Raw genomic sequence first — 15,076 nt, 5'->3', positions numbered from 1 at the left:
TTGACGTGTCTGTCTGTGTGTATCTGTCTGTCTGTTTGCGCGTGTGTCTGTCTGTGGCATCGTAGCTCCCGAACGGATGAACCGATTTAGATTTAGTTTTTTTTTTGTCTGAAAGCTGAGTTAGTCGGGAGTGTTCTTAGCCATGAAATAAAAATCAGTCTTCTATGTCGCGGTCGGGGGTTTTTTCAAAATTTTAATTTTGTGGTTAGTTGTATACCTATTAGTATTTGATACCTAATAAATAATAACACACCAAAAATACAAAGGTACATTTTGACGTTGACGCCATGGATTAGATAACATTTTCTAAGGCGTCAAAAACGCATGAAGGGGGCTAACTTTTTGTAGGTTTTTTTTATCAAACATATTACAAGTCATGGAAAATTTTGACGCCTTTAAAACCCTACCCAAACCTTCCATATCTTTCTAAAACATGAATACATCACAGGAAATTAGGCACAAATGCCTCAAAATGCCTTTCAACCAATTTCTCTTCACAAAATCACTTAAAAAGCGTATCTGCCTGAATGGCAATCGTCGACGCCAGACGCCGACAGAAATGCAGTCTGGCTCTGTCGCGCCAATACGCAAGAGCGATAGAGATGGTTAACTACGAAACATTACAGACATTATCGTAAGTGTTGTGCGTTTGGTTACGTACCCTGAAGGCTGCCATATAAATCAGGGTGACACGCCATCTATTATGTATGCACACGTTCGGATATTAATAAAATGCTGGCGAACATGTTTTCTTTGGATTTATTAATTTGACTTGAAAAGGGTTTCATAAATTAGAGGTAGAATGCTAATGGGTGAATCTACTTTCTCTTGCCTGTTATTGCCATGGTTACGGTCCCCTGAGTCACGCTGGTTTTATGAAAAATTATGCTACTTTAAACTATGCAAACATGCATTTTTCCTGTGTTAACAAGCCCTTTCCTTAATTTGCCACCCACAAACATTTACTACATGCATGCTTAAATAATTTAAATATCATATTTTTTGCATAAAACCAGTGTGACTTAGGGGACCGTAATCATGGCAATAACAGGCAAGAAAAACCGGCCAAGAGCGAATTATATAGGGAGGCAGCAGTGGAGGAGATAAATTACAAGATTGCGTCGGATATAAGAGATTTAATTAAAATATTAAAGATTACATTTATAACTTAATCTAACGAGTTGTCCTAAGACCCGATGTTAGGTGTCAAAAAGGCTCAGAGTGAGCTTGCACTTCCGTTTTATTAACACAGTTGGACCAATTGCCCAATATCGAAGATGCGATGCGCGGGCGCGGGGTGACATCATGGTGACGTGCGGCGCATACGCAAGCGTGATGCAGTGTTGATGATGCGACGCTGTGACGTATCTCGATGACGTAGTCATGACGTTGTGTAGTGAGCCAGGTGCGCGTCTAACAAGCGTGTCGGGCCACGCTCAGTGTAGGGTTCCGTAGTTTTCCGTATTTTTCTCAAAAACTACTGAACCTATCAAGTTCAAAACAATTTTCCTAGAAAGTTTTTATAAAGATCTACTATTGTGATTTTTTTCATATTTTTTGAACATAGGGTTCAAAAGTTAGAGGGGGGGGACGCACTTTTTTTTCCTTTAGAATCGATTATTTCCGAAAATATTAATATTATCAAAAAACGATCTTAGTAAACCCTTCTTCATTTTTAAATACCTATCCAACAATATATCACACGTTGGGGTTGGAATGAAAAAATATATCCGCCCCCACTTTACATGTAGGGGGGTACCCTAATAAAACATTTTTTTCCATTTTTTATTTTTGAACTTTGTTGGCGTGATTGATATACATATTGGTACCAAATTTCAGCTTTATAGTGCTTACGGTTACTGAGATTATCCGCGGACGGACGGACGGACGGACGGACAGACAGACATGGCGAAACTATAAGGGTTCCTAGTTGACTACGGAACCCTAAAAAGTTGATTCAACTTAATACAGTGAATGCTAATCACACTTTAAAGTCTACACAATTAAACACCGTGTTTTTTTTTGTTTATATCAATTTTGACACGTCTTTAAGCTCGTTTAAAAAAGCCTGGAATCTGGAATATAGCGGAAGATATCAAGAAAAAACGACAAGGCCCACTGGTGGCCGAGCCGGGAATCGAACCCGGATCTTCAGCTTACGCAGCTAACGTCCTTACCAGTAGTGGTGGTTCTAGTGGTAAGGACGTTAACCGCGTAAGCTGAAGACCCGGGTTCGATTCCCGGCTCGGCCACCAATGGGCCTTGTCGTTTTTTCTACCGTGTATGATATCTATTTCAGTCTATAAAATAAAGTTAATAATAAAGTTAAGGTGAAAAACATGTTTTCAAATGAAATCCTTATACGCCTCCACTGTTTCTTGTATTTGTCAACAGTTGTATAATCACTTATTTTTCGACGTTTATTAGCAAATCCGCGATAAGCGACTAGTTTTTAAAATGTACGCAACTTATTCTTATTGTCTGTTATATGTCAAATATAAGATTTATTAACGATATATGGATCGGATATGTCGTGTCCATTGACTATTTTGGTTAAAGAAACGTCACTTTTGAAACTGACAGATCGGTGTTATTTCGTAGTTACATCTTACCAAAGACATAATATGTAACTCCGCGCGTAACAGACGTATAGTCTTAGAAAAAAACGTACCACAGAACCATAAAGAAAAACGTACGGTGGCCTAGATGGCGTTACACCTTTGGGGGACGCTCGGGTACATACATACAATCACGCCTGTATCCCATAAAGGAGTAGGCAGAACACATGAAACTACTAAAGCTTCAGTGCCACTCTTGGCAAATAAGGGGTTGAAAGTAAACGAAACTGTGACATTGCAGTGTCAGGTTGTCAGCCTCTCGCCTACGCCACAATTTAACCCATATCCCATAGTCGCCTTCTACGACGCTCGGGCAGATGGCGCTAATATTAATATTTGACATTTTAACACATATCAAGATAAGAACATGGGCCAAATTGTCAAAACTGAGGTTCAAAAGTTTAAAGCCTGTGTCGAGAGATGGCAGTCTGTGTATGCACTGTGATTACACATTTTACTTTGACAGTAACTCTCTATAGTACTTGATCCTCTTTGATCTTACTGAGTCATCGGAGAATCATTAATTTTTGGTTTAATTACAATTATTTTATTGATGTCACTGTCATCTATTTTTGAAGTCGGATATACCCAAAAAATCCCACATTCTTAACCCGTCACGCGAGAAAACTATGCATAAAACTTAATATTCATAACATATTCAAATATCATTTCTATTTCAGGTAAGTACGAGCAACGGGAGTATGCATATGCAAATAAAATGGACGACGCTAATAACAAGCTTGCATGTATAATATATATGCGTCATTCTTGTTTAAAGGTACGTGTTAATATTATTGTATACAGTGTGCCATGAGGAACCTGAAAAATTTTTACCACGCATGTGAGGAGGCAAATGTTATGTAACTTTTAACAAATGTCACAAAAAATGATTTTTTTTTAAATGTATTAAAAACTTTTGACATAAAAAAAGAATTACGATAAAAGTGCGAGTTACGAATTCTTGCACTAGTGCGTAAATAGAACAACCACTGTACTGAAATAGTACATTACGATACAAGTGCGTAAAAAAGGAAGTTCGAAACGAGTGGTGATAAATTAAAACACGACCGAAGGGAGTGTTTTAAATCGACACGAGTTACGAATTTCCTTTTTGCACGTGTATCGTACGACGTTTTTCAGTACAAATGTGCCTCCGAAGTTTCGACCTGACATATAATGAACCACTTCTCGCACTAGTGCGTAAAAAAACACCATCTGTACTGAAAGAGTTATTCTAGCAATAAAAATGTTCTTTATTTTGTCTTTGCAATGTGTTCTTTGTCACTTTTTAGCATCTATGAACAAGGATTGGAATTGAAAGGGTTGTTCTTTTTAATGGTAATATCTCCGAAACTAGGCTGGATTCAGAAAAGCTTAAATGACAAAAAAAAACTAAATAGACAAGACTAAAAAGAACTAAGACTAAAAATTCTTGCAAAGGCTGTTAAAATTATTCAGTTTTCACATTTTGCACGGTGTATCTGAAATAAGGACTTCATGTGGAACGGACCTTATTATGTGGAATGTCACATTTAATAATATGCATAATATCGCATGCGACGGGTAAGTAAATGAAGCAGTAGCTAAATAAAATTTGCCTTTTGCTGTGAAATAAACTTGACCGAATTATTTTACTAAAATAATTATGTCTTAATTATGTGTTATGTTTTAATTACTTCCGACGTTTCAAGGACGGCAATGTCCTTGTGTTCTCAAAAATATTAATTTTTGATATATTCAAGCGATGTTACTTAAACCAAATAATGTGAAACTAGAATGAAAACTTGCAACTAAGTAAGATGCCGTAAATGAAACCACACATTTGTTTTTGACACTCGCTACAGTCTTGAAGAACTTTAGTAGAGATGCGGGTGAGCCACCTTTGTGGTGATAGGCTTAGTACTTAATACTAATCTAGGAATGTAATAGATATACGATTGAGACCAAGAAAATACGTAGGTACTTCGGAAACATTAAGAAACCCTAAAAAATATGCTCATTTAGATGATAGACACTTTGGTTGAGACTCGGTTAGGTAGCGTAGCATCAGTGATGATTTGGGCCATTTTTTTTTTTCAAAGTTGTCCACCCCACTTTTTTGGATTTGGAAATTTTTATGTGGTTTCCTCTCAGAATCACGAGCTCTTTCAATTATAATAGGAGAAAAAAAGTGTCCCAAGGTTTTTTTCCCATTCCGTTACCATTTTTTCATACATTTTGTATGGCGGTAACGGAATGGAAGGTTTGAAAAAATGTACGGAAATCTTGGGACATTTTTTTTTCTCCTATCAGGATCGAAAGAGCTCGCGATTCTGAGTATTATATGGAATTACTATGAAATACTGAGGAGTGACGTCACAGTCAATTCATTTACTTTATATCTTTCTCTTTGACATTAAATACTAGCTTTTGCCCGCGGATTCGCTCGCGTTAGAATGAGACAAAAGGTAGCCTATGTCACTCTCTATCCCTTCAACTATCTCCACCTAAAAAACAATCACGTCAATTCGTCGCTCCGTTTTGCCGTGAGAGACGGACAAGCAAACAGACACACACTTTCCCATTTATAATATTCGTATGGATAAATTATGTTATAACACTACTGTCCGTATTTTTCTTCTAATTAGCTGTTGCTTTATTTTGTGCACTTCATAAAATATTCTATTTTAAGTATAGGAAACTAGTCTATAGTACTAGACCATGAATTATATTCTGACAGTAATGTTCTAAGTATATTAATTTCCTTTCAATACTCAATACCTATTATTATTGAAATGGAATGCAGAATATTATATGACAATAGAGACTGAATGCGATTCAATGCATTGTATTTCCTGCGTCTGCTATTAAGCAACACAATAGAATGCATAAGCATATGCATTTATACTTATATTAAATATAGTTACAACTATGTCATAGTGACGTTATAAATCACATTCTAAGAAATCTCTTACTGCTTGTCATTTTGACATAGTTGTAGAATGGCCTAGTGTTCCAAGTTGTTGATTGTACAGTATACTGCCATAGAGACTGCACATCGGTGTTTAGAAATAGACAATTAACGTCACATAAGCAAGAAAGAGATAACGCTATACGAAGACGAAAAACCGACGTATAAGTAGGTAGAATTTATTATTGTTGATGGTGAGAATGAATTAAATATCCCGCAACGAGGCTTTTTTAATGTATTCGTTGACTGCCACCTCCAAAAATTGTCGCGCGAAAGCTGTGAGTACAGACGCACCACCTAGACGATTAGACCTAATAGAGTTCAGGCCCCGCAGCCGAATGGCATTTCTCCGACGCCAAACGAAAGCGATACGCCGCTGGCTCTGTCGCGCCAATACGCAAGCGCGATAGAGATAGATATCTACTAGCGCTTCGTTTCGTGAGCGTTTCGTGAGCGATTGTGCCATTCGGCTAGCCACCCAGGCCCGCTAAGTAGATGCGTTTGCTTGATATAAAAAATCTGTGATGATAAGTCTACTGGACAGCACGGCATATCGTCACTACTTTTAAAAAATCTCGTATCTCACGGTGTTCCTCAAAGTTAAAACGCAGTAAGTCTATATGCATTCCATACATACTTACTACAATTTTCATAAATCATAAATCATAAATCAATCATTTATTCGTGATAAACAACATACAACACAGTCATATAAAACAATAAAAGCACATTCAAAAGTTAAAAGAAAAAATAATAATTAAAAACGAAGAAAAATATAACACATATAATTGTTTACCACGAAATGGTCCCGCCTCAGCGTAATGCTAACCACAGGGTCAGCGCTGATCTTCCGGCGAGACCATTTGTGTGCCACGGACGCATAAACGTGCAACACGGCCTTAACAGCCTGAACGCGTCCATTTGTCGTTGGTCACAATCGGCGCCATCTTGCGCCTGCGCGTTAATTGTCATGATGACATTGATGACAATTTTGTGAAGACCATGTTGCGCGTAGTATTAATAGAACAGTTTTCCCAAATTAAAATCATAGTTTTACTAAAAATAATACATGGAACAGGCATATCACTACATAGAAATAATAGTTACAATAATATATCATAAAATAAGAAACAATACATCGACAAATAAGAAGTGTTTTGTTGCAAAAACATTCATGTGAAGAATATTGGTGTTTGTTGCTAAAAATGAACACAATATCACCTGTAAAGAGCGTCGAATGTATTAAAGCAATATACGTGCGAGGTGGTGATGAAATTGCAAGAAGGCGGATTACAAATTTGGACAGCAACAAGTGCGCTTTGTGTTTATGAGGAAAGGACATAAAAACAGGTTTGTTATTTACGGATATCCTTTTTCATTTGTACAAACCTTAGCAAGCACATGAAAAAATCACTTACAGGTATTACGCTTAGCTAATCTAAAAGAAACTTGTGTCATTTCTGAAAGCTTCCTGCTGCCGCTGGTGCTGAAGTATAGATAGTTTAAGTTTGATCTTAAAACATTTAACACTAACTTGCAGGTTCCTGAGGGGAGGAGGTATGTTGTTCCAGCAGCGACTGGCCAAGTACTTGAAACTACCACGAAATGCTGCTGAGGTGTGTCGAGGCGTTACTAACTGAACACTGCAGTTACGGGCTCCCAACGTTCTACGGGTGGACATCCATGACAACTTCTCAAACAAATATGTTGGAGATTTGTGTTTAATTGTACCAAAAAGAAGACACGCTAGATGCAGCTTTCGACGATGAAGCATTTTAAGAATATTGTGATCATTTAAAAACGGTGTGACATGGGCTCTTGGCGGAATATTGAAGCAGAAACGAGCGCAAGCATTTTGTACCCGTTGAATGAGTCGCTTCGTTTTTGCTAGGAGACGTGGACCGTAAACTAAGTCCATGTAGTTTAGTTTGGACAGGACAAGTGCTTCGACTAATTGAGTGCGCAGGGATTCGTTAACAAATGGTCTTATGTTATACAGTATTTTTAGCCTATAGAAACAATGTCTGACAGATTCAGCAACATGTTTTTCATACCGTAGTGCGCTGTCCATTGTCAACCCTAGATTTCGTGCCTCACATACTCTCTCTACGGGTTCACCTGACAGAATAACATCTTTGGTAGGTCTTATGTTGTTAAGCTGGTTTTTGGTGCCAAATATAAGATATTTTGTTTTGGAGGCATTTAACATTAGACCATTCTTCGAAGCCCAAGATGCTATACCAGCCAGGTCCATATTAAGCTTTTGTATGGCACTGTCAATTTCAGAAGGCTTGAAAGTGATATATATCTGGGTGTCATCTGCATATATGTGATATTTGCAGTGTGTAATGTGGGCTCCGATGTCCGATGTGTATAAGATGAACAGAATCGGGCCGAGTATCGATCCCTGCGGGACGCCTCTGGAGAGGGCCATTTTTGTAGATAACTTGGGCGATCCATCGGTTGAGTTTAATTTAACATACTGGTACCTTTCTGTGAGATAGCTATGGAACCACCGCAGTGCACTGTTATCAAATCCATAATAACTTAATTTTGACAGTAACAGGTTGATATCAATACAGTCAAATGCCCGGGAAAAGTCAAGCAGTACAAGCATTGTACATAAGCCTCTATCTTGCGAACAAAGAATATTATCTGTAACATCTAGCAGGGCCGTCACTGTACTATGCCCCTTTCTAAAACCTGATTGTACATCAGGTAAGATACCATTTCTCTCGATGTAGTTATTTAGTTGTGAGCACACAATCTTTTCTAATATCTTAGACATACATGGTAATACACTAATTGGTCTCAAGTCCCTTAATTCTGATGGGTTTGTGGTCTTTGGCAGAGGGCGTATGATAGCTACCTTCCATATGTCCGGATAAGTAGAGGTCAAAATAGAGGTATTTATCACATCAGTTAATGAGTCTAAAGTGTATGGAAATGTCATTAGAAGCATTTTTAGATTAATCAGGTCATGACCTTCTGCATTTGATTTCAGCTTATTCACAACGCTCAGCAACTGTTCGGGGCTAACTGGTTCAATATGAAACATTGAGTCATTGAATTTATGGAACTCAAAGTATGTTAACAGTGAAATTGATGTTTGTGATGCAATAGGTAAATTTAAAAAATGATTATTTATAATATCTGGGTCGTTGAAAGTTGATGGTAAATCTGTATTATCCTTAGGCAAAATGTTTGATTTTAAATTTTTCCATAGGGATTTTGGCTCTTTTATTTTATTATTTATGTTCTGTTTAAAGTAGGCAGATTTTTCATGATATATGGCTTTATTCACTGTTGACTTTAGGTCTTTGTAATACAGCCTTTTACTTTCAGAACCAATTTTATGATAATCCGCAGCAGCTTGATCACGTAAACGCATCATTAGTTTCACTGTATCAGTGATCCAAGGGTATGAAGGGCCTTTTATTATGGATTTTTTCACAGGGGCATGCACGTCAAATACATAAACTATGTATCTGCACAGGGCTTCCAACTTATCGTTAACGTTGGGCAACTCAGACATCAGATCCCACCTTACACTCCGCAAATCATTATCGAAATGTGACAGATTAATGCTATCAAGGGGCCTGTAAAGTACAGTGTAGGGCTTGGTCTTATTTCTCCTTATAGAGAACTCGCACATAACTAAGCAGTGTCCAAAAAGTGTCCCTACATGTTCAATATCAATTTTTTTTGTATTTAAATCGGTGCAAACCACGTCAATTAATGTCTGACTGGTATTAGTGAAGTGCGTTGGTTGTGTTACTATTTGTACTAAATTAAAGCTGGATAAAAAATTGTCAAATTGTGTTATTTTAGGGTCATGGGTAGCAAGTAAATTTATGTTGAAATCACCCAACAGTATTAAGTGATCATAAGTAAAAGAGCTTATTGTGTCCGATATTGCGTCCAAAAATAGGTCAACATCCTGCCAAGGTGGACGGTAAGCGGTGCCTATTATTATTTTCTTCCCCTGTAGTGTCATGAGTACCCACATTTGTTCAACTAACTTGTGTTTGGGGTCTACGGGGTGCGGTAAGTTACGAGCAGTGACGTTTCGTTTAATATAGAAGCCAACCCCCCCGCCGCGTGAGCGCAAGCCCTGTGGTCTCGGAGTGTGGCGAAGCCTGCACCCCGGTATCACAGGGGCCCGCCCCTCATCGCCCCCTCTCAGCCAAGTTTCATTTATTGCTAAGACATCCATGTCCAATCGAACGCAGGTCGCTAAAAAGTTGTCTTGATTAGTGCCTAATGAGCCCGCATTGAACAAACCGATCCTAAGCAGATTTTTAGTCATTTTATAAAATGATGAAAAACATAGTACTCGTAGTAGATAAGCGGGCGGCAAAACATAACCGGTTTAGCATAGCTAGCAAGCGCGTTCATTGGGTGCAGTGAGTGTTTGAGGTTATAAGCGTAAATGTGTGTTTCGGCATGTGGTTGTGCATAAGTAAATAATATACATGATGTAGCTGTATTCAGATTATTGAAGCAAGTATTAGGTGTAGTAGAAATCCTCCAGTTCAGTGTGAGTTTTTCAAGTGTGTAATAAGTAGTGAGCGGCAGCAGTAGCAGTGACAGACAAATGCGAGTTATAGCTAACAAAAGTGATCTTAGGCTAAACGTTAAGTGAATATTATAGTGATCAAACCTATCGTAAGCTAAAAACACGGTCTAGGTCTAATTCTGTGCGAATACGGTGCCGGGGCGAGTTCGTGCCCGCCTGCTGTCGCGCGTAGATCTTGCCGTCTCTGGTCCAGACGTACCGCCAGGAGTGCTGCTGCTTCAGCTCCCGAGCCCTATACAGGAGACGCCGGTTGTGTGGAGTCAGCCGCTCGTTGATGTAGAAGGTGCAGATCCGGCCAGGAATGCCGGTGCCTTCCGTAGTGGCCCCGCGGCGCACGCGCGCCGCCTGGAGCAGGCGGTCCCTGACGGCTCGGCGCGCCAGGCGCACCACGAGCGGCCGAGGCCGCGCCGCCGATCCCTGGGTACCCTCCTGCAACTGAGGCGCGCGCCCCACACGCGCAGCATCGACGACGTCATGCTCGGTGAGTTCGACTCCCAATTTCTTGCTCAGGGCTGTTACTATATGCATCGTGCTTTCGCCGCTACTCTCCGGCACACTACTAATCTCGATGTCATTTAGTAACAGCTCCTGATCGCGATCATTGAGCTCCAACCTGAGCTGCGACACAGTTTCCGCGAGAGAGGCGCTAGGAGCGGCATCACTGTGTTGAGGTCTGCTCTCCAACGTCTCGACACGGGCACATAGCGCCTCGATGCGCCCCTCACAGCTGTCGACCCGCCTGTCGCACTGGTCGATCCTGGCTGTCAGGCCATCCAAAGACGTACGAAGAGCGCGCATCTCCTGGCACATCCTGCGCATCTCCTCGCGAAACAGCCGCAGCTCGGCGGCAAGCCCCTGCGAGTCGGCAACACGGGACACATCTAGACCGTTGTCACGCGGCGTGGCGACAGTCGAATTGCCGTCGTTGTAGGACACCTCCATGACGGAGCTGTCCCCCTCATGCCCCACGGGGCTTAGAGTGACTTGCGATCGCGCACCACGACACATATTTATATTGTTATTTCCGCGTACGGGCGTGTTTGTATTGTCCGTCCGGGGCTCGGCACTTTTGCACTCAACACACTTCCAGGAGTACTTTATGTCCAGTCCCATGCCGGCAAAAGTGTCCTCCGAGACATTGGCACATACAAGGTCGTATAATTTTCGACAGTTGCAGCAGTTCAAAAACCGACCGTCGGTTATTTTTTGAAAACAACCGCCACAGCTTGCCATTGCAAAAGCGACCTGCGCGTCTTAGTAATAAGGTGTAAAATCCCGTGAGTATCACTGACGCACTGATAACGCGCACACGCAGATACTAACAGCTGATTGGCTGTCACCACTCAGCTGATCCGTAACACTGTACTGTTTTTAAAACTGCAATTTATTGCTACAAATTACGTTTTCACGCCGTATTATTGTTCAATTATAGTAGCCACTGATGCTACGAGTAAACTTTAAAACTAATTTTGTTCCAAAACCAGCTAAATACTTCGTATTTTAATAAATATCAGGGAGCGAACGAAAAGTGTGTATGGACGATTTGACGCGCGTCACGTGACCTTTTTTTTTTTCATTGACAGACGAAGATACAAGTTTTTTTTAAAGTAGTGACGATATCAGTTTTTCAGTGTTATTTTTTAATTGTAAGTGACAGGGTTTTTCTGTCCGGAAGATTCCGATAGTTTTTGTGGCGAATGGCGGGAGCATGCACATATGCACAAAACCGTGTCGAGTGGCGGAAAACAGGGGAGGCCTTTGCCCAGCAGCGGGACACATTAAAGGCTATTAAAAATAAAAACCGGCCAAGAGCGTGTCGGGCCACGCTCAGTGTATGGTCCCGTAGTTTTTCGTATTTTTCTCAAAAACTACTGAACCTATCAAGTTCAAAACAATTTTCCTAGAAATTCTTTATAAAGTTCTACTTTTCTGATTTTTTTCATATTTTTTAAACATGTGGTTCAAAAGTTAGAGGGGGGGACGCACTTTTTTTTCCTTTAGGAGCGATTATTTCCGAAAATATTAATATTATCAAAAAACGATCTTAGTAAACCCTTATTCATTTTTAAATACCTATCCAACAATATAGCACACTTTGGGGTTGGAATGAAAAAAAAGCCAGCCCCCACTTTAAATGTATGGGGGGTACCCTAATAAAACATTTTTTTCCATTTTTTATTTTTGCACTTTGTTGACGTGATTGATATACATATTGGTACCAAATTTCAGCTTTCTAGTGCTTACGGTTACTGAGATTATCCACGGACATATAGACAGACATGGCGAAACTATAAGGGTTCCTAGTCGACTACGGAACCCTAAAAAAAGAGTTAGTGAACCGCTTTAAGCACCCATGCAAATGACCTTTCACTGCATCCTTCGCATCGTTCAGAATTAAATGAACACCCTCACTGTAAATATCATTTTGCTTTCTTGTGATGCAACTTGGTTTAGTAGGTGACATGACTAAGTCTAAAACTAGTTCTTTAGGCTAACATATTTTATCCATGCCTCACGCTATATCCGGAGGCATTACTTTGGCGCAACTGTGGTATGCAAAAACTTCTTCCTACATGCTAGGTTGCATGTTAACTTACTTTTCCATGTAAAGTTTAAAGAGAAATGGGCCTTATAGTTACAATAAATTCATAAAATCATACCTGTATTATGTTATTCCAAAAATGGTAGAACAGAACACGTGAAACTGCAGCTCAAGCTTTAAGGTCGGTTGCACCAAACTGTCCGTTACAGAGTTTATCGTTTTTTAACACGCTTTTATTAGGTCGTCGTGTATGTAACTATGTATGTAATGGAATCTAAGGAAGCTAATTTAACCATCTTCCAGGAGTCGTAGCGTAATGAAAATTGGCAGCTATATGTAGTTCCGATGACAATACAATAATATGGTACTGTTGAGCTGATCTGATGATGGAGTCGGAAGATATGAACTGGAACTACATAATGGAACATCGTATCATAGCCGTTTTTGGGTTTCTTAGAAAAGTCTTGTAATGAACTTTGACTACAATTAGGTTTCAAGGTCTGATGATGAAGCCGAAAGATATGAACTGGAACTACATGATGGAACATCGTATCATAGCTGTTTTTGGGTTTCTTAGAAAAGTCTTGTAATGAACTTTGACTACGATTAGGTTTCAAGGTCTGATGATGGAGCCGGAAGATATGAACTGGAACTACATGATGGAACATCGTATCATAGCTGTTTTTGGGCTTCTTAGAAAAGTCTTGTAATGAACTATGACTACGATTAGGTTTCAAGGCCTGATGATGGTGCCGGAAGATAAGAACAGAAAAAAGGGGGGGGGGGGCTCGAGGGGGAAGCATGAAAGAAAGATCAACGTAGTATTTAAAATAAGTTGGGTTAGCGTTTTCTTGTGACCTTTCAGAGCAAACAAAGGGGGGCTCGGGGGGCGAAGCCCACCGCATAAAAGAAAGATCAACGTTGTATTTAAAATAAGTTGGGTTAAGGTTTTCTTGTGATCCTTAAGAGCAAAGAAAAGGGGGGCTCGGGGGGCGAAGCCCCCCGCATGAAAGAAAGATCAACGTAGTATTTAGAATAAGTTGGGTTAGGGTTTTCTTGTGACCCTTAAGAGTAACGAAAAGGGGGCTCGGGGGGCGAAGCCCCCCGCATAAAAGAAAGATCAACTTAGTATTTAAAATAAGTTGGGTTAGCGTTTTCTTGTGACCTTTAAGAGCAAACAAAGGGGGGCTCGGGGCTCGAAGCCCCCCGCATGAAAGAAAGATCAACGTAGTATTTAAGATAAGTTGGGTTAGCGTTTTCTTGTGACCTTTAAGAGCAAACAAAGGGGGGCTCGGGGGCGAAGCCCTCCGCATAAAAGAAAGATCAACGTTGTATTTAAAATAAGTTGGGTTAAGGTTTTCTTGTGATCCTTAAGAGTAAAGAAAAGGGGGGCTCGGGGGCGAAGCCCCCGCATGAAAGAAAGATCAACGTAGTATTTAGAATAAGTTGGATTAGGGTTTTCTTGTCACCCTTAAGAGTAACGAAAAGGGGGGCTCGGGGGGCGAAGCCCCCCCGCATAAAATAAAGATTAACGTAGTATTTAAAATAAGTTGGGTTAGGGTTTTCTTGTGATTTAAGAGTAACGAAAAGGGGGGCTCGGGGGGCGAAGCCCCCCGCATAAAAGAAAGATCAACGTAGTATTTAAAATAAGTTGGGTTAGCGTTTTCTTGTGACCTTTAAGAGCAAACAAAGGGGGGCTCAGGGGCGAAGCCCCCCGCATGAAAGAAATATCAACGTAGTATTTAAGATAAGTTGGGTAAGCGTTTTCTTGTGACCTTTAAGAGCAAACAAAGGGGGGCTCGGGGGCGAAGCCCCAAAAGAAAGATAAACGTTGTATTTAAAATAAGTTGGGTTAGGGTTTTCTTGTTACCCTTAAGAGTAACGAAAAGGGGGGCTCGGGGGGCGAAGCCCCCCGCATAAAAGAAAGATTAACGTAGTATTTAAAATAAGTTGGGTTAGCGTTTTCTTGTGACCTGTAAGAGCAAACAAAGGGGGGCTCGGGGGGCGAAGCCCCCCGCATGAAAGAAAGATCAACGTTGTATTTAAAATAAGTTGGTTTAGGATTTTCTTGTGATCTTTTAGAGTATCAGAATCAGAATCAGAATAGTTTATTTGCTAGAATACTTAATATTAACATATGGTACATGATGTTGAGGTACATTAGGTGACAGTATTCAGTCGGTGAACGACATGCAAAAATTATAAAAACATGAAAACATTATCAACACGATAGCATTTCCATAGCATACATTAATACAATTACAATCAATACAAAGTCACAATAAAATTACAATGCAAATTAAAATAAAATAAATGTAGTCAAGATAATTATAAAATTAGTACATGTCCAGTCATTATAATCACAGTAACAGTTTAAAGTCCATAAA

General features: G+C 39.9%; 1 protein-coding gene across 1 annotated transcript; it reads right to left on the bottom strand.

The window, feature by feature from the left end:
* Nucleotides 1–10,231: 10,231 nt before the first annotated feature.
* Nucleotides 10,232–11,155, bottom strand: LOC125238061. The gene has a single exon (XM_048145350.1). The coding sequence runs from the start codon at nt 11,153–11,155 to the stop codon at nt 10,232–10,234; it is 924 nt and encodes a 307-aa protein (XP_048001307.1).
* Nucleotides 11,156–15,076: the final 3,921 nt, after the last annotated feature.

Source organism: Leguminivora glycinivorella, chromosome 22 (assembly GCF_023078275.1).
Source record: "Leguminivora glycinivorella isolate SPB_JAAS2020 chromosome 22, LegGlyc_1.1, whole genome shotgun sequence".
Lineage (NCBI taxonomy): Eukaryota > Metazoa > Arthropoda > Insecta > Lepidoptera > Tortricidae > Leguminivora > Leguminivora glycinivorella.
This window is presented reverse-complemented; position numbering and strand designations above follow the sequence as displayed.

Bases quoted from the DNA above. Each gene is read 5' to 3' on its own strand.
- LOC125238061 (XM_048145350.1), bottom strand. From the start codon at position 11,155: ATGTGTCGTGGTGCGCGATCGCAAGTCACTCTAAGCCCCGTGGGGCAT.